Here is a 26,534-nt window from a genome sequence, read left to right on the forward strand (position 1 = left end):
ATTGATATCATATCCCCTCTCAAGTGTCTCTTCTCCAGAGAGAATAAGTTCAATGCTTGTAGCTGATGCCCTCCCTTCCCCTAGTTATCTTTGTTGCCCTTCTCTGGACTCTCTCAAGTTCCAGCACATCTAATGATTGATAAGCTGCAATATATTACATTTTTGGGTTGGGGTTTATTACCGCTTTAATCAAGTAAAGAGCACCTAAAAAGGTAACCAGCAATTTTTATATATATATATATATATTTTATTTTTTTTAAGTAATGTTATGTCAAAGGGAGGATCTAACAAATATAAAGTAGATGTTATCCAAAACTTGACTGCAAAAGTGGAAATACTATAAACGTTGAAGTGATTAAATGTTAATTGTTGAAGAAAACCCTCTGCATTAACTTGTAACTTCCAATTAAAAAAAGACGGACAGCTATGCTTTAAATACTCCACATATGAAGGCTATACATCAATTAACAAGATAAAGAAGGTATCACGTTATTACAGTGATGTGTGTATATATATATATATATATATATATATATATATATATATATTTTTTTTTTTTTTCTTTTTTCTTTTTTCATTTGCAATGATTTCGCCCTCTGCAGTATTATATGTCTCTTTCAAGTGACTTTTTCCCTTTTCCCTATGAGCAGTATAAGCAATTCCTTCTTTTCGGTTTGCATTATCTAGATGCAGGGCTCCTTGTAGCACCCCTCTGTATTTCATTCGAATGGTTTCTGCCGTGTTCACAGTGTGAAATTGCTGGTTAGCTTCCATCAGCACTAAGCCAAGTGTCTCTCTGCAAAGCACAAGCACGATCCATCCCTTTTGTGTTCCTGTTTGAAAAAAATAATAATAATAATAATAATTACTTCCTGAAAAAGTCGGATACGTCTAGAATAACCATGTACAAGAGTAAACGCAGAAATCAGAGATGTAAGTAGATTTTTATTTCATTTCATTTCATCCCCCCACCCCTAAAACACCCTCTTATAGTGAGAAATGTGGATTCTTATTTTTGCTGTGAAGTAAGACATGAATCAATAAATGACATTCATCTGTGAGAAATACTGCCAGGCTTTGATGCATTCTGCATAACATGAAAGGGATAGAAAAATAGTTCCTTTGTTACTATGGAAACTCTCTTAAATTATCAGTGTTATAGAGCCACCAAAAAAAAATACAACAGATTTTAAGTTTTAAATGTGTGCATGAACTGTTTGCACTAAGACAGATTAGAAGATAGATGTGCTTTAACTGGCTATGCAAAGAACTAGTGTTATCATTTGATTGTGATTGCATTTGTAGTTATCCTTTAACATAACACTGTATGTCAATAGGAATATTAAGCATTTAGAGTATTGTATTTATTGGCATAGCATGTTTAAATAACTCTGTGTTGAAAAACAGTATTGCACTGTACATGATATATATATATATATATATATATATATATATATATATATATATATATATATATATATATATATATATATATATATATATATATATATATATATATATAAATAAATATTGCTTATCTGTGAGATCTTTAAACATATGCAGTACATAGACCCATCATTTAGTGGACTGCTTGCTTAGCCTATTGTTATGTCGCAAAATCATTATTTTATTATGATTATTTTATGATATTATAGCCTGTGAATATACGTGATGTTTGTTGTGCTGTGTAATGTTGTGATGCATGTGTATGTATGTATCAATCTTTAGGTTTGTCTCTGTATTTATCTTATGTCCTGATAAAACTTCAAAAAATTTGTATAGATATACATATATAGATCAGCATTTTCTAAATCTACCTAAAGTGGAATAATTAGTGTGGAGCTAACTAAATGTTGCTGATTAACATAGCCAGCCTTTACTGTGTTACCCATGAAGTTTGGTTGGTAGGGGGTAGGTACCCACAACTGGGTTTTTTCCCAGTCCTGGAAAGAGTCATAAGATATTCAGAAGGTACACACATATATCCAGCCCCTCTAACTTTTATTTGTTGCAAACTGTTCCCCGACGTCTTCCCTTCCTTAATCTTCTCAATTTTTACAGCCGTGGCACCATCTGGAAGCATATTATAAGGCATATAGGCTTAGGTATAGTCTCTTGTAGCATCTAAACTTCTTGCAGGGTGGAAAAAATCCCTACAGAAGGCAATAGGTTCTGCTGGTTTCTGAATAACAGCTGGCATAGGTAAATAAGAAGCCAACAACCTGTAGAATATTTTGTGTTTTGTAAGTACCACCGTGTCCTAGAAAAGGAATACATTTCTTTAGAGACTATACCTACCTACAACCTGGTTAGGACGTTTTTTTATCATGAAAGGGGAGCATCTATTATTGGTCCACTGCTGTTATGGGTTGCCTTTTGGACAAATAGGGGGGGGGGGGGTGGATTTTTCTAAAACTGGAGCGTACAAAATCTGGTGCATCTCTGCATAAAAACCAATCAGCTTCCAGGTTTTATTGTCAAAGCTAAAAGAGGTTGTAAACCCTGGGGGAACACAAAAAAAAAACAAAAACCTGTAAGACAAAGGCGATGCATACTAGCTCATTATAAAATACTTACCTTAGAACTAAACCAACATCTCCCCTGGCATTTCTTCCGGGTTAGCGGGCTCCAGCGCTGTGAGTGGACGGAGCGGCAATGACTTCATGTGCGTGGGAGTTACAAGTCACGGCACAGGGCTCTAAAGAATGGGGGCCATTCCTTCAGAGTGCATGCGCCGATGACGTCATTGACGGGGTATATAGTAAATATCTCCTAAACGGTGCAAGGCTTACCTATAGGTACAAACAAACCAGGGAAGTTTACTTCCTCATTACCTGAACAAGCTTAACCACTTAAGCCCCGGAAGATTTTACCCCCTTCCTGACCAGGGGGTATTTTGCGATTCGGCACTGCGTGATTTTAACGGACAATTGCGCGGTCGTGCAATGCTGTACCTAAACAAATTTGACGTCCTTTTTTTCCCACAAACAGAGCTTTCTTTTGGTGGTATTTGATCACCTGTGTGATTTTTTGATCATGCGCTATAAACAAAAAAAGAGCGTCAATTTTGCAAAAATAACAATATTTTTCACATTTTTTTATATGAAATTCCCCCAAAAAAATGTAAAAATCAAAATTTTTTAACATTTTCAGCCAATTTGTTTTATGCTACATATGTTTGGTAAAAAAAAATTGCAAAAAGCGTATTTTGATTGGTTTGCGCAAAAGTTATTGCCTTTACTAACAAAGGGAAAGATTTTTGTCATTTTTGTTGTTTTTTTTTTAACGCGTAATGGCGGCGATCTGCGATTTGTTTGCGGTACTGCGACATTGCGGCGGACAGATCGAACCCTTGACTGACATTTTTGACACTTTTGGGGTTACCAGTGACATTTCTAGTATTTCAGTAATCAGTGCTATACATTTGCACTGTTACTGTAAAATTACACTGGCAGTGAAGGGGTTAACTTTATTTGAGAGGGAGGGGTGGTGTGTGTCTCTAGGGGCGTGATTCTAACTGTGATTGGCTGTGGCTTGAGGTGTAGGAACAGTGATCAACGGTCCTACATAGTAGAACCGTATGATCATTGTTTCTACACAGGGGAGAATGACAGGCGGCTTGTTTACACTAGCCGCCTGCCTTTCTTCCTCTCCCCCGACGATCGCCGAGTGACCGGCGGACATCGGGTCCGCCGGTCACAGGTGCGGGGGGGTCCGTGACCGCGCGGGAGCGCGCCTCCGGCGGCGCGCGCTCGCTCCCCAGAGCCTCACAGGCTAGCGACGTAGTACTACGTCGCTCTGCCTGTGAGGTGCTGACTGCCGCAGTAAATATACTGTGCGCAGTCGGCAAGTGGTTAAGTTAGAAGCTGATTAGCTACCATGCACAGCTTCACCAGATTCTGAGTGCACCAGTTTTAGTAAATCTTCCCCATAGAGTGGTAAAAAAGAAATGGGCGGGGGGGGGGGGTTGTGTAGTAGAACCCTTACCACAAGACATGATTAAAAGATTCATAATAGAGTAGCCCAAGAGTCTTAGCTCTTGGGGTGCTTTAGCAGAACATGGAAATGAAGGCAACTGGAGGAGCCTGCTATTGAAGGAGTTGACAATTGACTTTGTTTAGACCAAAGGTACATTTGAAATTTTGTTGTTAGGTTTGAAGCAAGTGTTCAAAAGTGCTATGAAAATGCTCCATATATCTATTTTAAAGAGAGGGATGAGTTGTATGTTCTGTATTATTTGTGCTGCTCCTCTTCTCTGTTCCTCTAAATCTTGGCCAATGTTAAATATTGCCCTAGTCTTTGCTTCAGACGGTGGTGTACAAAGCAGGTAGTCATACAAGAGTTTTTTGCTCCAGTACTGCTTTTCTTTTTTTACAAATAATTGTAGCCCACAAGCTTTATGTCGTGTCGATGATTGAGGCATTACCTTAGTGCGAAAGTCAAAGAGAAGTGCTTTGGTACTGTTACGCTCAGTAGACTACATGTATCAGTTTTTGGGAAAAGGTCCCCTTGTTTGATATCACCAGAGTGCTTTAGAGTCCATTCACATTGATCCGACTTGTCAGGCGACTTGTCAGCCTGACAAGTCGCGGTCCTCCCGCTCCCACTGTGTAGTACAGGACCCGTTCTAATAGGAGCGACACAAGTTGCTCCAACTTAGAAAAAGGGTCCTGTACTACTTCGGGGCGACCTGGAGGCGACTTGCATTGACTTCCTTTATGTGAAGTCTGTGCAAGTCGCGCTGCACGCAACTTCACAGGTCGCCCCCTAAGTCGGAAAGACCTAATGTGAACGGGGACTTAAATTAAAAAAGCAGAGGCATGAAAAAACGTTGTAAAATGCGTGTGTAAGTAATCATCAGACAAAATCCACCATAAAATGTATTATTCATGGGGAATTTTAGCACAGTTTAAATGTTTCTGTTGTGTCTTCTAAATTGATGAAAAAGTAGGTGATCATAAAATTAGATTAGAACAGATTAAATATTTTTTTTTATAAGAGTGACCAATACAATGAAATATTACATGGTATCTCTCAGAGCTTTAAAGTCTGCCTGATTTGTATAAAATAAAGATTATCCTCTGTTGTGCCTTCTTCACCAGATTGGAGATGTTGATTGACCACAACAATTCCTCTGTTTTATAAATTTCCAGGAATTTGATATTATTCACAGTCTTCATTTATTTGCAGAGGGGAGTGGATGGTCTTCCTGGATCATCTGTAATCCACTATTATATTCCTAGTTTTAGTATCAGGTTGTTCTCTGCACTTCTAAACCAAATGTTGAACTTTCTCTCAATAGGCAATCCTATTGGACTGAGTACACAGCCCTGTGGTTCTCCTGTGTTCAGAATGAGAGTGGAGAGGAGTCGATTTCCCATTCTCACAGTTTCTGGTCTGTTAGTTTGGAAATCCATAATCCATGAACAGAGTGAGGGGCCCAGGGTGTTAACATTGTACAGCATTTTGCAGGGATTACTGTACCAAAGGCAGAACTAAAATCAATAAATATCATCCTAACATAAGTGTTTGGGTGCTCGAGATGGGTCAAGGCTGCATGCAATGCAATATTGATAGCATCATCATTCGATCTGTTCACTCGGTAGGCAAACTGATGTTTATCCAGTTGAGTGGGGATGCTGGCCTTGATGTGTGATAGTACAAGCCGATCGAAGCACATTATAAGCACCAGAAGTAAAGCAATGGGGCGAAAGTGATTCACCAAGTAAATGATTATTATCATGAGTAAGTAATATCTTCTCAATCATAAGGTAAAGTATTATAGTGAAAACACACCCAAATAATATATGGATAAAAAATTATAATGATCTGATTTGCTTACCTTCAGTTTTGAATTGTTTTCAGCTACCCATTTGGTTTCAACTGGTTGCATTGTATAGATTGGTGCCACCAGTGTTCACTGCTACAGATTTCTGGGTCACCTGCTCCCTAACTGGACAATTAGTGACTTTTATCAGCATGCTTCTGAAGTGTGTGTGTGTGTGTGTGTGTGTTAGGGGGAGGGGGTCAATCAGCCTTTGTAACATTGACTTTGTATATTTAGACAAACGGCTAAATACAAAGATATAATAAATATATTGGAATTTTTTTATCTGCCAAAAAATTTGCATGGCAAATTTCTTCCCCTACAATGGGTTTTGCAGCTCTATAGATTTGCATACAAATGCATAAATCTTCTGAAACAAAAGCCTTTCAACACAAGCCCTTACATGTAAAGGTTTCCTTTCCACCCCCACTCTTTAAATGTACAGTGAAAGAAGAAGCAGCACATTGATGAGCTCATCTCTCTGCTCTCTATTTCTACCAGAATGTTTCTTGCACTGTAACTCAATTGATTGGCTCCTAGTGCTCTTTCCTCTTGCCACAGTGTTCCCTGCTGCAGGGGGACTGTGAGAGGCTAATATCAAGTCATATTCAGGTATCTACATTGCTTGCTTAAAAAAAAAAATATATACACTACATTGTCAAAAGTATTGGGACGGCTGCCTTTACACGCACATGAAAATTTAATGGCATCCCAGACTTAGTACGTAGGGTTCAATATTGAGTTGCCCCACCCTTTGCAGCTATAACAGCTTCAACTCTTCTGGGAAGGCTGTCCACAAGGTTTAGGAGTGTGTCTATGGGAATGTTTGACCATTCTTCCAGAAGCGCATTTGTGTGGTCAGGCACTGATGTTGAACGAGAAGGCCTGGCTCGCAGTCTCCACTCTAATGGCGCTTTTCCACTGCATGGAACCGAATGGTTTGGCTCACTTTTGTGCTTTTCCACTGCTGGTACCGCATGGTACGGTGTAGGAACGGTTCGGTACGGTACGGTGCGGCGGCGCTTTTCCACTGCATGGAACCGAACGGTACGGCTCTCTAAAACAGTACCACCTCGATTGTGGTTCCAAGAGGTACCATACCGGTACCATATCCCACAATCCTTTGCATGCAGTCACTACTAGCCACTGATTGGTCCAAGAATCATTGTTATCCCACCCACTTAACTTTAGTACTACTTTAATGGAAAAGCAAACCATACCAAACTGTACCGAACCGTTCCAACACCGTACCATGCGGTACCAGCAGTGCAAAAGCAAACCGGGCCAAGCAGGGCCGAGTAGAGCCAAGCCGTTACTTGCAGTGGAAAAGTGCCATAATTCATACCAAAGGTGTTCTGTCAGGTTGAGATCAGGACTCTGTACAGGCCAGTAAAGTTCCTCCACACCAAACTCCCTCATCCATGTCTTTATGGACCTTGCTTTATGCACGGTCCCTGTTCTCTGCTCATTGGGTCACTGGTTATGATTGACAGCAGTAGGAGCCAATTGCTCCCCCCCCGCTGCTGTGTCAGCCAATGGGGAGAGAGAGAGCCGTGACAGCGGAGGCTCCTGTGTACATCGCTGGATTGAAAGGTGGCTAAAGTGAGTATTAGGAGGGGGCTGTGGGGGGGATCAACACACAGAAGGTTTTTACCTACATGTATAGAAGACATAAAGGTAAACGACCTTCAGCCTTTACAACCACTTTATTGATGTTTTTAATCAATATATTATTATGAAAGAATAAAAGAACTTACGTATTTTTTTATAGTTGGCCTAAAAAGTTAGATACCTTACTCTTATGTTGGAGCAATATTTTTCCAGAATTCTGACCAAAATGCATATTGAAAGATAAATTATGTTTTGCTTACAGTTAATTATTTACTTTTAATTTCCTATACTTTTTATTAATAAGTATTTCAAAGACATACAAAAGCCAACTAGAAAACATGTGATAGAAAAGGTTGTATAACGGTCTCCGGATACATTCATGTTTACAATACTACAGTAATCAAAGTCAAGACAGCATCCACTGAATTTACTTTTTAATCTTAGTGTGCTGTTAATTGAATTCCTCCCACTTTGTAATGCTTTATTCCTGGAATGCTATATTCTAAAAAATTATTCATAATAACCATAGCGATGTTCTAATTAAACAGCAACCCGTCAGATTACAATTGTCACTTTTCTAGTTTATTTAAAATTAAAGAAATTATCAATTTTGCTAAGAAACAAGTTTTTTATACATGCATCAAATTATTGCTTTTGTTTGTATTTAAAAATGATACTATGCTAGCACCATCACAATTTATGCCCCTCATAATGTTATTTTAATGCTGTTCCTCAAGGCATCTAATTTTTATTGGGCTATATTGTAACATTGTAAATATATGTCTTTATGTCAAATTATCAGTAGTATTCAAAGAGAATAGTTTCCATAAATAAACTTAAAAAAGAATTCGGTATAAGGGGATTTGGTAGAGGTAGAAAAGCTGGCCAAGCACTGGCAGATATTTTGAAACTAGGAATCCAGATGCTAAAACACACCGTTATATGTTATATTAAGGTGATATGTTTTTAGGACTGATATGAGTGGTACTTGGGCAGTTAATTAAATTAGCAGGTGTCCTTTTCTAACGCACAAAGGGCACTGTATCACAGAACAATGTATTAGGTAACAGTGTAATAATACGCAGATCTGACAAAAAATTAAAAAAAAAACCCTATCTAAAACAAATTGAGGGGCTTCACAGAGTTGTGCTTACACCACTCTTCTAAACAAGAGGGAGCAGATGCTGATCGAATTACCAAAAGTGTGCAAGTGATCAGTTCTCTGTTCCGTGACTGTGACAGAGTACACAGCACAGGGAATGGAGAGCTGGGGCTGCATGCTCCCACCTCTCTGCCATCCCTGTCCCCTGCTCATCTGAGTGCTTGTGGTATTAACCCTGCAGACACTGCTCGTGTAGTGTAATCACTGCACGGGCAGAGAAGATAAATGTGTTCACAACATAATGGCCAGATAGGGGGTTCCTATCTGACTGCCATTTCATAACAGCCATGTATATCTACATATTAGACTTACAGAAGCTGTGTTGCCTTAAAGTTAACCACATGGAACTATTGAAAAATCAAAAAGGGGGTTCCAGCAAACACAGGTTCTTTTTGATGTTGTAGAAGCAACTCTGTTTGGAAAACCAATTGCTCAACTAAGGATCAGGTGGGCACATACTGTATGTAAAGTGATTCTAATCATTCAGTGTAAACTTACTTATTTATGTATCCTTTTGTATCTACAAATTGTACACAAATATATGTACTGAAAATAGCTTTAATTTATATTGTCTATGATAAAACATTCTCCAAATCACTCACCCTGACACACACACCAAGATGTCTTTATTACCCTAGGCTCATGAACTAATACATGAGAAGAACTCCTTTAAAACTGTTATTCCAGTCTTTTCATTCCCACTCACCAGCTGCTCTTGGGAAAACTTTTGTGAAATTTAGAAGACATTTCCAGAGTAACTGGCAAGAGAGTGAATTCATGTTTTGCCATCTTGAATTCAGTTCTTGCGATATGCACTTGTATAACTGGGTACCCCTGGGGGGTTCACATATCACAAACTGAGAACTACTGTGCTAACCCATTCCCATTATTTAACCCTTTGTCTGTATTTTCTTAATTGTAAGTACCCTCTAAACCAGGGGTCTTCAAACTATGGCCCTCCAGTTGTTCAGGAACTACAATTCCCATCATGCCTAGTCATGTCTGGGAATGTCAGAGTTTTACAATGCCGCATGGGACGTGTAGCTCCGCAACAGCTGGATGGCCATAGTTTGAGCATCCCTGCTCTAAACTATGTAAACAAGCCATCTAGGCACACTATATATTCTACATGGTGACATGACATGTCAAATGGTCAATTGTTGCAATATTTTTGTGATCTACTTTTTGTGATCAATATTTTTGAGGTCTACTGTAGCTGAAAATCCATTTTTAAACTGAAATTAAGAATGCATTTCAAATACCCATCATCTTCCATAGATAACCAGAATTCACATACTCACAAAATACTGCAGATGATATAAACACCCTTGGGGAAAAACACAAAGCTGATGACAGGTTGACTGCTATGTCAGTGAAGTGAGGTAAAGTAAAGTAAAATGCTGTGTGCTTTTGTTTTCCAAATATGGCTGTTTGAAAGCATATCTAACCCCCAAAAAAATGTATATTGCAGCTAACTGCTCCAAAGATTTTATTTTTACCATTTAATCCTGAAAAATAGCACACTTTCTTTCCCCTCATGTCTAAGTAAATGTCTCCATTAAGACTACGGAGGGTGCTGGAATTCAAACTTATTCAAACTTCAAACTCCATTACATGGTGGATTGATAGGACTAGTAGTTTATAGAAGAAGGATAAGGGTGTTTGTGCTTTCTTTTAACCTAAAAGGAAGTATAACAACCCTGTTACAAATGTAAAAGGGTTATTCGACTTGTCTTCTGTGACTTCAGTGTGCTAGTCCTACTCAAAGGCTTATGGGATACTGGCTACATTCATGCAGATCTAGAATCAGGTAGAAGGTTGGTATTTCTAAAAAAACAAAGAAATCCAACCAGCCTGTGACCAACCAAATTAACCTGTCTAACAGTATGCGTTAACAACCGGGGTTTAGTTGCACACATTTGTAAATACATGCGTAAACTTCAGGCTCCGGCAAGGCACCTTGTTACCAGCAGTCCCTACCTCTGACTTTTAAGAGTCTCCACAATGGAAGCACATGCATTCTGATGGATAGATGGAGGGAAGATGAGCTGGAGGGAGCCCCCCCCCCTTAAAGGTGCAAGGGCACACTGAAAACCCAGCACATCACACTATGGCAGCATGGGTGTCAGTGCCTTGCCTGACCAATATATCAACAATACATAAAAGGTCACTGCCCCCACTTTAACTGGCCTTTGTAGCAGGGAGCACTGGAAGTGCAATGTATGTTGAATAAAACCCAAAGAATTTCCAAGCTCAACTTACTGACCAGCCTGCGGCCAACCAAATTAACCTGTCGAACAGTATGCATTAAACCACTGTTTTTAATGCATACTGTTAGACAGGTTAATTTGGTTGGTCCCAGGCTGGTCGGTAAGTTGAGCTTAGAAATGCTTTGGTTTTGTTTGACATTCGTTGCCCTTCCAGTGCTCCTTGCTGTAAAGGCCAGTTATAGGTGGGGGCAGTGACCATTTTTTGTATAGAAGGTTGGTATTGCTTGTCCCCATAATGCCTTGCCATTCTCTAAAAGATAGAAGAGGCAGTCTCCTTAATGACCCAGTGGTCAATTTATAATAAAAGATGGATAAGAACATATAAATACCCAAGGAGTATGTGTGTGTATATGTGTGTGTGTATAGGGAGGTGCTCTGGTTGTGTCCCATCGCGATTTCTCTTGCAATGCCACAAAAAAACTGCTATTACAGCTATTTCTTTGCACCTCAGCATTGTTTTTGCTCTGCTATATTACTTATCCAAAAGTGCGTTCATGTCTATATTTGTTTGAAGTTGCATATTGCGGTTGATATTGCTAACACTAGGCAAAGTGCCATTTCTGTAAATATTGGAGTGTTGTCACACTCACTTGCACCTTTATCTTTCCGTTCTTCTCTGGTGATTGAATTCATTGATTGCTGTTGCATAGATGAATACTGATGGCAGTAATCAGTGGATGATAACAGAATCAAAGATGCTTGTTGGATGAAGGCAGACAGAATTAGCTAGAAGTCAGCCATACAAAAGCTGCATTGCAAATTATGTAAGATTTCAGTGGCTGTGGGTTTCAATAACCTCATCTTGTGTTCTAGCTAAATCTGCTTTCTTTACTTCATTAATACAGTTGCAACTCTAATTAAACCCTAAAGCTAAACATGAACATCAGATAGTAGTTAAATGGTAGAAAATGATCTAAAGACCAGACACATTTGTGTCTGACTGATATAAAAGTGGACAAATATTTTCCTGTGTTCTGCATGCACTTCTAAGAAAAGAAATACTGGCCAGAAAAGTTTGACATGACCTATAGACTTTCTATAGAATGGTCAGACAGTTATTTCTAAGGTGGACTAAAAAAAGCCACAACATTTCGTACCTGATCATAAATATATCAGATGGGTTGGTAGATGACCATGTAACTCTTAAAGTGGAACTAAGCCAAGAAAGCTGTCATCTTATGGCACTTTTCCACTGCAAGTACCGGCTCGTACCGGCTTGGCTCTACTCGGCCCTGCTTGGCCCGGTTTGCTTTTCCACTGCTGGTACCGCATGGTATAGTGTCGGAACGGTTCGGTACGGTACGGTATAGGTTTGCTTTTCCACTAAAGTAGTACTAAGTTAAGTGTGTGGGATAACAAGGGGATGGGTGGGATTCCCTGACCAATCAGTGGCTAGTAGTGACTGCATGCAAAGGATTGTGGGATATGGTACCAGTTTGGTACCTGTTGGAACCACAATCGAGTAGGTACTGTTTTTTCAGAGCCGTACCGTACCGTTCGGTTCCATGCAGTGGAAAAGCAAACCTATACCGTACCGTACCGAACCGTTCCGACCCTATACCATGCGGTACCAGCAGTGGAAAAGCACAAAAGCGTGCCGAACCGGTACGGTTTCATGCAGTGGAAAAGCGCCATTAGTCTCTTTAATCTGCAATTGGCATGGCGTTGCACATGTGGTTAGTTATGACGCCAGCCATTTGATGGCTTGACAGTTTGGTTGATAGCACAGGCAACTGTGACAGTTACCATTCATGGCATGACTTGAATGTATTTGTTTTGGGAGACCATTAAATTGATGGGTTTAGTTTCGATTCAAGAACACTGTTATTCTGGTACTATCAACCTATATAGTTTTTATATTTACTTAAAGAATAATTCCAGGCATGGTATATGGCTGGATGTATGAGGTTTTCTATTTGTGTGTGTGTGTTTTTGTTTTCCTCTGTTGGTTGAACTGGATGGACTTGTGTCTTTTTTCAAGCAGATTACCTATATATTCTGTGTGTATATATATATATATAAATAACCTGGCTGATTCCCGTGGAAAGTGGAAATCACTGAAGAAGACACTTCACTTGCTTCCAGGTCCGGTGCCTAACAGCCGGTCACGTGTACTTTGAACTAAGGAGATCGGCCTTTTAACATGAGTGCCATTTAGAGAATGCTTTGCATATTCTGAACTAATGCAAAGTGTTCTCTGATTGGACGAGTTGGAGAGGTGGGGCATGACATCACATGCTCCACCCAACCCAATACGAGAATGCTTAGCATTCATTCAGAAACTGCAAAGTTTATTCTCTGAATGGTGTCGATGCTGAACGGCTGAACTCCAGTATTCCTAATGCAAGAGGGTCAGCATGGGACCTGGAAGCAAGTGGAGATCCCTGAAGTAGCAGTGTCCACATCAGTGATTTCCAGTTTCCAGGGACATCAGCCAAGTATGGCATATACTGTACATAGTTACATTGGTCCAAGCTGGATGAATGTAACTATGTAAAAATATATCATACCTGGAAATTATCTTAAAAGAAAACCAATGCAGCACATCCAAGGACTGGTAAGCTATAGCAATAACAAACATATTTTTTTTTTTTTTTTTTTTTTTTTCCATGATGGAATTTTTGGATTTAGTGGAGTCTGCCAAATTTGAGATTTTGGACGAATTGTATGATCTCTTCCCATCAGATCTATTTTTATCCAACTTTTCAATTCCATCTCAGTTTCAAAAGGAGTGTAGTGCCCAGTTCAGGAAAATTGAACATCTTATCACATCAGCCAACCACCAATGGTGGGATAGGTTTTTTTTGGGTCAATATATTGCCCACATGATTTCCCCTAGAGGACTTAGAGTCCTAAAAACATGCCCTTTCCTCTCTGCAGCTTTGAGCAAGGAATGGGGTCAGGTGTCCGAATTTTGCACCCGTAAGTGGATGCAACTCCTAATCCAACAGAGGGACACCCAATATATTGAGGACATCCGCTCACTAAAAGAATTAATATCCACTTTAGTCACCATAACACCACATCTGCCTAGTTCTTGGTTGCGCACCTTGAAGGTGCACACAAAGAAAAAAGAGAATGAGGAAGTTAAAACTAAATTAGGTAAAATACGTCGGGACCTGGAGGATTACAACCTGGACCGGGTATTTAATTGGAAGAATCAGAAAGGCCCTCCCCCACATATACCATCGCTTATGGAGCTAGATATCCCAGTGATCTCTGGTTCAAGGAAGGTATCTGCCCCTCAACAAACTCATGGTCATGTTCCTCCCATAATACCTCCCAATGGGCCCACACCCAAATACAATAGACCATACACCCATCCCCATCCGCGAACTCCAACAATTAGGAATGCTGCTCATCCCACCTTTGTATCCAACTCTATTAGGCCCAAATCACAGCGTATACGAAGATCGAGACCTAGAGTTCCCATGGCTAGTGCTTCCCAGATTGACAGTGGGACTGTTGAGACCGTTCTTCTCAACAATCCAGGTTCGGATATCTCATGCACTAGAGATACTGTTGATCCATCTCCTTCCTCCCCTTTGAGGGAAAAAGAGATTGATCAGGCCACTTTGGGAGAGGTTGCCGTATCAGTGCTTACTTTTAGTTCGTCGCCTTGTTCGGATGCCCCCAGTGGTCCGGACCATGTTGGTCTGCACGGACTCACCACCAGTGATCCGTCCACCTGTCGTTCGGATCTTTATCCATTAGACCAGGATTTTTTAGGCCATACCCCTCTACTTGCCCACGTCAAGCGAAAGCTAGACGTAGAGGCAAGCGGGGGGGAAGACACTCTCATCAGAAAAAGGCTACGACTAGTGAGACGATGAAAATATTCAATCTCTCCTCACATATATTGTCAAAGGCAGAAACATCTCTGCTGCATAGAGGCCTAAATTTTGCTCCATCTTCTTCTCCCAATCCGTTTACACTTTTTAAGGATCTCAATAGTTTCATACGTCTATTGACCCTTAAACGTCACTTTAGTATACAGGCTACCAAAGAACAGGCAGGCATCCGGCCAGACCCTCCGTTGGAGGACATCCAACCTTGTCCCCAATTGGATGCTATTGGTCTACAGTTGCTGGAAGAACTATATATCAGTGATGAGGATGAGGATTTGGTGTTGTTCACCCAGCACCCATCCACATCCCCGCCTGTTAAACACACGGGCCTATGCCCAAAATCCAATTTTAATCCAGTTAAATCCAAGGGGCCCTATGTGCAGACTTTTTATCAGGTTGTATTTAGCGAGATGAAAAACATGTGTCATGCCAACAATCATAAACATCAAAAGTTTTCTGGGTTCAATAATTTCAATTTGACTCCCAGTGAAAGGAAAGCCCTCACAGATTTGTCTAAGGACTATAATTTGGTCATCAGAACAGCCGATAAAGGGGGAGGCATTGTCATCCAAGACAAAGATGATTACCTTAGGGAAGCCCAGCGTCTATTATCAGACAGTTCTACTTATTGTAAACTGAGCTGTGACCCCCTGCCAGGCTACACCTTGGAGGCCAAATCATTATTGGATAAGGCTAAAGAAGAGGGAATTATTAACAAAATAGAATATGCATTTTTTCTTAGAGATTTCTATGCATTGCCCTATTTCTATCATATTCCCAAGGTCCATAAAGATCCAACCAATCCACCTGGGAGGCCTATTGTGGCATCAATGGAAAGTGTTACCAATTCCTTCTCCCCTTATGTGGATCAGTTTCTCCAGCCTTTGGCACTGGACTTGCCCTCATACATACGGGATGGAGTACATCTTCTAGAACTCCTGGCACCCTACCATTGGGAACCCACTTATATGTGGGTATCTTTGGATGTTAACTCCTTGTATACTAGTATCCCCCATTCGGTTGGCCTTCAAGCAGTCTCCCTCTCCTTGCACAACAGTTCCAATATTAATCCAGGACAGGCCCAGTTTATTTTGGATGCCACATGTTTTTGTCTCAAACATAATTATTTCGAATTTGAAGGGTCCTTTTACCTACAGATCAATGGCACGGCGATGGGGGCAAATTTTGCCCCCAGCTACGCCAACTTGACAATGGGTATGTGGGAATCCCACTATGTCTTCAAAAATAACCCCTTTGCCTCCCACTTGATATTTTATGGGAGGTACATCGATGACATTGTAGTGATTTGGGATGGCCCACAGTCAACTTTCTTGGATTTTGTCCAACATTGCAATGCCAATCCATACAATCTGTCCTTCACCTCGGTTTCTAGCCCATCGGAATTGGCCTTCCTTGATCTGTTGTTGTACCACAGAGAAGGAAGGATTGAAGCCAAAAATTATACTAAGCCGACAGCGGGGAACTCGTTCCTCCATTTTAACAGCTGTCACCACCCCAGGTGGATTCAAAACATTCCGAAGAGCCAGTACTGTAGGTTGAGGAGAAATTGCACAAATAAAGAAGATTATTTGGAACAGAGTGGACATCTGAAAACTAAATTTATTGAAAAATCCTTTCCCGAAACCTTGGTGGACACTGCACAAAATTTATATCTAAAAGGCCCCTTGGCAAAGAAAACAAATAAATTGGACACACAATCCCAAGGTCCACGTTTTGTTACACAGTTTCACAACCAGTTTAGGAAGATGGAAAAACTGATTGTGAAACATTGGCCTATTCTTTTGGAAGACCCACATCTGAGGAGTAGCTTGCCCCCTAGGCCCCAAATCACGTACAGAAGAGCCAGAAATATTAAGAGTTTGGTGGCACCGAGCAAACTTAAAAGTATCCCCTTAAAATTCCATCTAAACATGATTCCATTAGTGGGCATGTTTCAGTGTCGGAAAAAACTATGTCTGACATGTAAACATGTGACCCATGGGCAGAAAGAGTACAACATAAAAGGAAAAACCTATCCTGTCAAAAAATTCTTCAATTGCTCCACAGAGTTTGTGGTGTACTGTTTAACATGCCCTTGTGGCTTGTTTTATGTTGGCAGGACTATTCGCACACTAAGGATGAGGTTTGGTGAGCACCGTAGGTTTGTGGAAGGAGGTAATGACAAGCACAGTGTTCCCCGCCATTTTTTGATCCACCATGATCATTCCTCTTTAGGGTTACGAGTCTGGGTTTTAGAATCCATACCCGCCATGCCTTCAGCAGCTCAACGCTTCAAACAGCTGTGCCAAAGAGAAGCGTTTTGGATATATACATTAGATACTTTAGCACCTGGGGGCCTTAACGAGGAAGTAGAGACCAACTCCCTGGTATGAGGCTCCTGACCCATTGGGGTTTGACCAGCCATGTGGAAGAATAGGGTCATGCTAACGGAGAGTGGGAGAGAGATGATCCTCTGTTACATGTGCTATGATATATTTAGTTTTTCTTGAATTGGACACCACCTATCACTCCTTTTTTAATATCAGAAGTTTTTAATATTACCATTTTATTTATTTTTATTTCAACTTCCATTTATAATTCACAACCCATATGTTTTACCATTTTACTATCATGCCTTTATATATATATATGTGTATATGTGCATATATACATATATGTATGTGTATTTTTCTAGGCGGTATATGATAGTTTTTATACAAGTCCAGTTGGTATTTTAAACTTGATAGTGAATGAAGGTTGCGACACTGTTTGCATGTGCACACAGTTCCCCTTCTTCACATCTAAAAGTAGGTTGCGAGAGTGTATGCTATAGTCTACTACTCCCCTTCTTTTTATCTAAATTGTCACTAGCTCCATCCATTCAAAGTTATTCCATCAGGTTTCATTTAGTTTGTTTGTTTATTTTATTTATTTCATTTTTATTAATTAGTATTTTTTCATTTAATTTTTTAATTTTCATTTAATTATTATTATTTCATAATTATATAATTTTTTTTTTTTTTTTTATAATTTTTTTATTCAATTTTTTTTTTTTTTTTTTAATTCAATTTTTTTATTCAATTTTTTTTTTTTTTTTTTTTTTTTAATTCAATTTTTTTATTCAATTTTTTATTTATCATTATATTTATTATTCATCATTATTATTATTATTTGTTGCTACCATCAGGATCGGTACCAGATACAATATTTCCTACTATTAGGTTTTTATTCATCATGTCTATTTCCTTCTTTTAGTAAATTCTATAGTTTGTATTATATGACCACGTTTATCTATTGATGTATACCCTGTGTGCATACATTCTACCATATCCGCTTAGCTCTTAGGTTAGAACTGCCGTCCATGTGTCCTCAGTGTGGGTATTTGCCGCACAGGACTCCTCTTAGGACCCTGCGGCAGTCGAGCATTCCTCCCCTATATAATGCCCTTCTCCAAGATGGCGGGTTCATAGGCCTGAGGAAGGAGCGCATGCTCCGACAACGCGTCGCCTACGTCATCACGCCCACGCTCTACGCCCAACCCGGAAGTCCGCCGCCGGAGGCGTTGCAGGTGTCCTCGAGGTCCGGATACTGCTCACTCCCGCAGTCGGACGGATCTATTTGGAGCACATCAGCCCCTCCTTGCCCAGGCACTGGATTAATGGATCTTTCTACATACGTTTACCATGCTTTTTAAACGTTTTATCTTGTGAGTACCCAGCATTATTATATGTCAAATAAAGTATTGGTTTTACTGCACTTAGAGTGGCGCTGTTCTTATCTTCCAAGCTATAGCAATATACTGTATTATGTTGTTGTCTTGTGTTTATATATTCTTTAAATCTTTTAACATTAATATTTTTACAGTTTTAAATGACAGTGGTTTCTTTTTATTTTTTCTCACCTTTAAATGCAAAGCAACTCAACTGCTATGCCTGAATACCCTTGGCAACCAACGTAGAGAGTAGAGATGCTGTGTGGTGGTTACTAGGGCCAGTGATACATAGCTATGAAGTCACCACAACAGCAGCTGGTCTAAATCAACATAATTTGTGTAACTATACACACACAGCAAGGAAATTCAATTAATACCGAGTCTTTGGGGACTATAACCTTTTCACTAATGTTTAGACTGCTTATATGTGATGTTGATGTTTCCACATTTAATTAGCAATTATAAAATGTCTCATATCTTTTGTTATTTTTATATGTATAAAGAGTGCCATACAAGAATCTGTATTTAAAGTGAAAGTATGTATTTTATGTTTCCTTTTTTTATGATATTTAAATGGTAAAAACAAATTGTACGTTTTTAGTCAGGTAAAATGATTGCTATTGAATGTTTCACATTTAAATTTCCAGCCAGCAGCTGAAATTTTAGGCTCATTTTGTGGGCTATACATAAATGCTTTACTTAAAAAGTCAGTTGTTTATATAGCAGAGTTCTATAGCTAAAGTTTTAAATGTTTTTACAGCTAAATGAGTTAGAGGAGCACTTTATCCCTTCTTGTGTGCTCTGTTCAGATGGCTGGATGGAGTTTTAATAAGAAAGAGAGATTCTGAGTGTTAAAGTCTGCAGTCTTCATCTTTAGACAAAAACACAATGCTTTTGATGCCAGTGTCGTGGATACACCCTATATCAAATGTTGATTTGATATGAATTATAAAAACTAAAATGACATTGAATTTTTTTTTTTTTTACCCAAATCCATGATTTAGACCCCGTTCAGACAGGGGCGACGCGACTTGCTGGGGCGACCTGTGAAGTCGCGGTGCACAGTGTGCACCACGACCTCGGCGCGACATGCACAGACTTCATATCATTGAAGTCAATGCAGGTCGCCTCCAGGTCGGCCCAAAGTAGTACAGGACCCTTTTTCTAAGTCGGATCGACTTGTGTCGCTCCTATTAGAACGGGTCTTGTGCTAATCAATGGCAGGCGACCCACCGCGACTTGTCAGGCGACCAAGTCGCCTGACAAGTCGCGCTAGTGTGAATGGGGTCTTAGAAAAAGTTACCAGAATAGTCCCTTCTGGTTATGACCCTACTGCACAGTGTAGCAAAATCTTTTTCAGTGTCTGCCTGCTTCAGATATCATATACTGCAACAATAAATTTCAAAAGAGTTTACCTAAATTCCTAAGATTAAAGTAATTTTTATGAGAGAACTACTGCTGGTAATACATGGCAGGATCTTCCAGATGCCAAGGTAATTTTTTTTCTTTAGTGCTCTAAATCCCTGGACTCTCCGATATTCAATATTCAAATATTGGCCCAAGAGAATCGCCCCATCCTCTCCCAACTCCCACCCCTTACTCTTACCGCTCACAGTAATGAGGAAGGAAAGGCAGGCCAGACTCCCAAGCTAGGAAGCTGGCTCAATATTTAAGCACAAGAGTATCCCTTGACCCAAGGCGTCTGGGACACTGAAGAGGAAAGATGCTCTAATATCAAGAGACATCCAGAATTTACCCTAAACTCATTTGCTAATGTATTTCAAAACAAATGGACAGTATTGAAGTATCTGGTGTAAGAAGATCCTATACAATCTGTCCCCCCTTGAGCATTCATAATTAATAGATCAATACAGAATATTATTTGCCCTCTTTCCTGCTGAATCAATCTCTTGGTTCTTGAAACATACTTTACTTCCACAGCTCTTCTTGTATCCTCTCACTGGATCAATTTGACATATTTTCTATATTGAAACAAAAGATGCACTTTTTTTCATCCATATATAGACTACACCACTCCAGCAAACCTAAGCCTCCATCGCAGGTAGTTATCCCCGTTTTCTAAAAGCATAGAACCAATAATAGCAACAGTGAGGACATTGGAGAACAACAAATTTAACAACAAATTTAAAACTAGACATGTTTTCACAAAATTACATAAAAAAGCCCTTTCCAACCACAACTAGAAAGCACATCCAACATCCCTTATAACTAAAGAATAGTGTTCACATGAACTTCTCTACCTGGGGCAAAATCTGACTACTCAGCTTAGTTTAGGGTTGAGAAGCTCTACTCCATTTCCGATCCCAATCCCTCCTCCTCCTCCTCCTCCTCCTCCAATTTACAGTATATCCTTTTTTCCCTGCTCTCATTCTCTCTGTGTCTCTCTGTGTTCTTCTTTTCTCTCTGTCCAATACATTTTGTCACTATCTTTTCTGTTCATCTGTACATTATCTAATACCTAGATCTTCCATTTTGGACATGTGCATGTGGAATAAACACCTACTTTTGGTTTGAAGTGATTGTCCAATGTTTTAGTTCTTTCAGATGAGCCTAACAATATACACAGTATGCTTACTCTTTGCTGTGAATTGGAAGGCTGTAAGAGTAATGTCCCGTACACACGTACCGATTGTCGGCCGACCGATCGGCCGTCTTTTGTCCAGGGCTGTCCTGTCCGCTGAAAAGTGCAAAAGACTGCACAAGAATTTTGTCCGCCGACTGCAGAAGTGATGTCATGTGATGGTTAACTTTCCCTGTGTTTTTTCTTCTCTGAGCATGCCCAGTCTTGCAACTCTGCTGATTGTCGGCCAAATTCTGTACTGACTGGCGAACAATCGGCCATTCTGGTGTTGGCCAACAAAAATTTTAATGCCTGCACCACAGATTCTGTTCGGCCGAAAATGCGCCGTCGGAAGCATCATACTAACAAGCCTACAATCGGCCAATCGGTCGTCGGCCGAATATTTACGGCCGACAATCGGTACGTGTGTACAAGGCTTAAGACTACTGTTCTAAAGCTAGCTATACTGATAGAGATTTCTCTTGTTCAGCCCTCCCGATAAACAAGCTAAATCGAATAGATTCCTCCATTTATGCTAAACAGCATTGATGGAAGAACCTCCCTCTACTCCCCTTGTATTCTGACAGATGGCAGTTTTTATACTTACATAACCACTTAAGGACCAAGCCTATTTCTGACACATGTTGCTTGCAAGTTAAAATCAGTATTTTTTGCTAAAAATTACTTAGAACCGCCAAATATTATATATATATATATATATATATATATGAATATATATTAGCAAATACTCTGGAGAATAAAATGGTGGTCGCTGCAATAATTTTTATGTCAAACAGTATTTGCGCAGCATTCTTTTTGGAAAAAATACACTTCACTGAATTAAAAAAAGTTAGTTCAATTTTTTAAATTATCGTGAAAGATGATGTAGAGTAAATAGATACCTAACATGTTAAGGTTTAAAATTGTGCACACTCATGGAATGGCCACAAACTAAGGTACTTAAAAATCTCCACAAGGGACACTTTAAAAAATTTTTAACTGTTACCTGTTTAGAGGTACAGAGGAGGTCTTTTGCTAGAATTATTGCTCTCACTCTGACGATCCCGTTGATACCTCACATGTGTGATTTGAGCACTGTTTACATTTGCAGGCAGGACTTACGTATGGGTTTTCTTTGGTGCGTGAGCACACTGGGACGGGGGCGCTTTAAAAAATATGTTTTTTTGTTTCCTATTTCTTTTTTTTTTTTTTTTCATATGTTTCACTGTTACTTAAAAAAAAAAAAAAAATCTGATCACTTGTGACAGTAATAGGCAGTGACAGGTACTCTTTATGGAGGGACCCCAAATCCGTCCTTTGCACCTAAAAGTATTCAAAATGCCAAAATCAGCATGTTTGAATACTGTCACTTTTTTAAAACCAGCTCCATTGGCAGCCGAGTAAACTGGAAGTGGTGTCATGTTGTCACTTCGCCACAATCCGGCTGGTCAGTGTTGGGACACTGTACCCAAATACAATTTTTGTCCTTGCCTGTACCACAAATAGAGCTTTCTTTTGGTGGCATTTAATCACCTCTTCGGTTTTTATGTTTTGTTCTATAAACAAAAAAACTAAAACTGACAATTTAAAAAAAAACAATGTTTTTTATGTTCTGCTATAAAACACATTCAATAAAAAATTCGGAAAAATCAAATTTCTTCATAAATTTAGGCCAATATGCATTCTGCTACATATTTTTGGTAAAAAAAAAATCCCAATAAGCGTATATTGATTGCTTTGCGCAAAAGATATAGCGTCTACAAACTATGGGATTTTTTTTCAATTATTTTTTTTCTTTACTAGTAATGGCGGTGATCAGTGACTGAGATATTGCAGCGGACAAATCAAACACCTAACTGTCAATTTTTGGGGACTAGTGGCACTAATACAGTGATCAGTGCTAAAAAAAATATGCACTGTCAGTGTACTAATAACACTGGCTGGGAAGGAGTTAACATCAGGGGTGATCAAAGGGTTAACTGTGTGCCAAGCCTGTGCTTTCTCACTGTGGGGGGAGGTGCTTTGACTAGGGGAAGGCAAAGATCTGTGTTCCTGCTTTGCAGAAACACAGGATCAGTACCTTCCCTTCTGACAGAATGACAATCTGCCTGGACTACACAGGCAGATTGTGGTTCTGCCTGTGTCCTGTGTAATCATCTGGTGGAGGTGAACATCGGGTCCGCGGTGTCCCCCACTGGGCTCCTACTGCATGTGATCACAGTGGGAGCGGGTCTGCCATGGTGCACATGACCCTGACCTGGAAGTGTCAGATCACATACTAGATATGTGATCTGGCACAGAGTGGCTGCCCTGCCGAAGTAAATGTACGGTGGGTGGGTCTTAACCACTTACTTAACCACCAAAAATTAAAGAATAAGCTGTTAGAATACAGCTGTTAGAATACCCGAACAGTGAGTTCATCTGACTGAATTAAGTCATCGTTCGGCCCAAAATTTTCCACCCAGCTCCTTCGACAAAAGTTAATTGGGAAAATTGACTGCCAACGGGGCCACCCATAGCTCTAACTTTGGCTGATTCTGCAGTCAAAATTTGAGCCATCTATGACAGCCTTTACTCACAATTCTGTAAATAAAGATTGTTTAAAATGCAAATATTAACATTCTTGTAACTAAATTGTCAATCTGTTGTTTTGCAGCATTGGTTAGGAGTGGGACATTTTTCCAATTCCCTTGTTTCGGCTTGTGCTAAAGTGCAGAGCTTGAGTTATTGTTATTATAAGTGTTATAAATAGGGCAGAAGTTGACAAGAATGATAATGCAAATAAAGGCTTAAAAGCCAAGCATATCCAAAAGGTGATTTTTTTTTTCTCAAGCTGTCTTTAAAAACAGTGTTGCTATTTTAAAAACAATAAAGAAGCAGAAAGGTGGGGCAGCTGTTTATTGCTCTTAATATGATTCATAATTATAGTTCGAATCTAGTTACTGTGGGCAATGCAAACTTTTTATTTTTCTCCAGTTTTCATAAATCAGTTTGACCTGGTAATTATAAGAAAAAATCAATAAATAATATTTAAGTGATGCTGATAGCAAGTAATCAGGTGCTCACTTCTATTCTTACCTTAAAATAGAGAAATGACAGATGCAATTTGATTGGTTTTTGTGAGTGACACCTCTAAATTTCCTTTCCTCAAACCACAAAGGATTTTTTTCTTTGTACACAAAGCTACGTATTTACCATAATCCCCAGCATTTATTTACGTAGTAGAATGAATAGACAAATGTCATGAGATGCTGAAAGCTTCCTACATGTTACCCTGCATTTATCTGAGATAGTACACAAGAAGGGAATGCATTTTGTGGTGTTTTGTATTGTCATGTAAAGAAGACTGTCAGGAACATGGCATTTTATGAATGCTTTCTGCTCTACTGGATGATTTTCATCAATTTTTAAAACTGCAGCCAAGGACTGTCAATGATACGTCTTGAAGTTTAAGGCCTTTTGGTTCTGAATGAAAGTGACATTTTATCTTGGGCTCAGAGGAAATATCATGCTCATTGATCAATGTCAGGTATTTATTCTGTAACCATTCAATGTCACCCAGACACATTTTTAAACTTTATAATCACAGCTGCATCACAAACATCGAAAAATGATCATATAGTATTGGTTTTTGTAGTTAGATTCCTTGCTGTTTTGCAAAAAGAAGAAAGAGTTTCACATAACTGTGTTATAATCAGGGATTTTTTTCAGCTGGAACTTGGTGGAACTCAGTTCCACCACCTTTGGCTCAGGCCCTCGCTCCCTGCTCACCACTATCACTTGTAAACACAGGGGTCTGGCTTCTGTATTTACAAGGTCTGGCTTCTGTATTTACAAGTGACAGCTTGTCTCACAATGGCTTCCATAGATCTAATCTCCTAAGTGGCTCCCACTGAGTGCAGGATGAAGACAAGGGAGATGCAGGTGCCCAGGGTGCAGTGGGGATGCGGACACTCCTACTGGATGATCTCCCTGCAAAGCGAGAGAAGCAGAGTCACCCACAGTGTGCGGAGAGGTACTAGAGAAGAAGAGGGGTGAAATTGAGATGTGGATGGGGGAAGCAGCTGTGGAAGAAGGCTGAGCTCTGCACTCTATGTGTAGCGCACCCCTGAACTCTGCACTTTATGTGTAGCGCACCCCTGAACTCTGCACATGGAGCAACCCTAAACTCTGCACTGTGTGTATAACCCCACCAAACTCTGCACTCTGTACACAATGCACTCCTGGTATTTATTGCCACTTTAAGACCCTCCCACTGTTTTTGAAATTTGACCATACCCACTATTTGATGCAGTTTGGAAGGTGTATGTGTCGGGGGAAGGAGGTTTTGAGGGGGTCATGGTTTAGTTCCTGCACCTATTTTCTGAGAAAAAAAGCCCTGGGTATAAAACAATAAAGATAAGCCAAAACCACTTTGGTTTCCCTTCAAAAATGTTAGTGTTGTTGCTGTGGATAAAATGGTCATGTGTTGCAATCTCCTTGCAGTGTTTTTTTTTCTTTTCTTTTTCTTTTTAAACGTTTCATCGTTTCTGCTCAAAGTTTTATTGAATTTTCAGTAGAGAATATCCATATATACGTACAATTCCATTAATAGGGAATGGCATGGCATTAAAGATACAAGCACGAATAAGAATCGGTTAAAAATGTGCACGATCACCTTGTGAATATTGGCGGTCATTGCAAATACATTATACAACAACATGAATCGCATTGGGTTGACACGACAAGCCTACTTTTCACGATGTGGGGAAGTTTCTGCTAATGTTTTGGTCTTGTTCTGAAATATCTTCTTTCTGGCCTGAATTGCTTGATATGCTGAAAAATCTTTTTGATCTGCAAGCTCCAAAAACTCCGGAGGTTTGCCTTCTTGGGGTACTAGATAATTATGTTCCACTTACCTGTAACCATATTATGTTTTGCCTGATATTTCTATATGCCAAAAAGGCGCTTTTGTGTCATTGGAAGGATCCGGCTCAGCCCACATTGTCATTTGTTTACCACTTGATAAACTAGGCACTACCTTGGTATAAACCTATTTACAAGGGACGTGCCTGTTCCAAAAAATGTACTAAAATATGGCAACCTTGGTTAGAAAACTCAGTCTCCCAAATGGCAGATCTGGCTTCTCCTAACTTGTCTATCCAAATGGGCCAGATATATGTTTCCTAGCTGGACCTGGAGAGAGCACTTTGTGTTGTATGCGTGTGTATGGATTATGGTTGTATGTGTGGTAGTTACGTTGTATTACCTTTTCTAGTTTTTTTTTTTGTTATTGGCTGATAGGGATTGCCCAGATATACTGTGCAGTTGATCCTGCCTAACCTTATTATCGGTTAGGATGTGACATTTTATGGATGGTATAACATGTATTATCCTGTTTCTTACTGTTATGCAGCTCTGAGCAGCCAACATTAACACCATTACTGTGGGTTAGATGGCAATAATGTTGCTCTGTTTTTGTATGTTACAATATACAATGCTTAAATAAACACCTTAAAAAAAAAAAAAAAACAACAACAATGT

General features: G+C 39.6%; 1 protein-coding gene across 2 annotated transcripts in view; it reads left to right on the forward strand.

Annotated features, from left to right (window-relative positions):
• Positions 1–26,534, forward strand: part of RALYL (RALY RNA binding protein like) — a 469,699-nt gene that overhangs the window by 180,950 nt on the left and 262,215 nt on the right. The window contains exon 1 of one of the 2 annotated variants that reach the window (XM_082258713.1): positions 762–933. The exons of the other annotated variant lie outside the window; for it this stretch is intronic. Coding sequence (XP_082114839.1) covers positions 903–933 — 31 coding nt within the window. The 5' untranslated portion in view covers positions 762–902. Of the gene's footprint in view, positions 1–761; positions 934–26,534 lie in introns of those variants that run through there. 2 annotated transcript variants of the gene reach the window in all.

This window comes from Pelophylax lessonae, assembly GCF_965119305.1.
Source record: "Pelophylax lessonae genome assembly, chromosome: 5".
Classification (NCBI taxonomy): domain Eukaryota; kingdom Metazoa; phylum Chordata; class Amphibia; order Anura; family Ranidae; genus Pelophylax; species Pelophylax lessonae.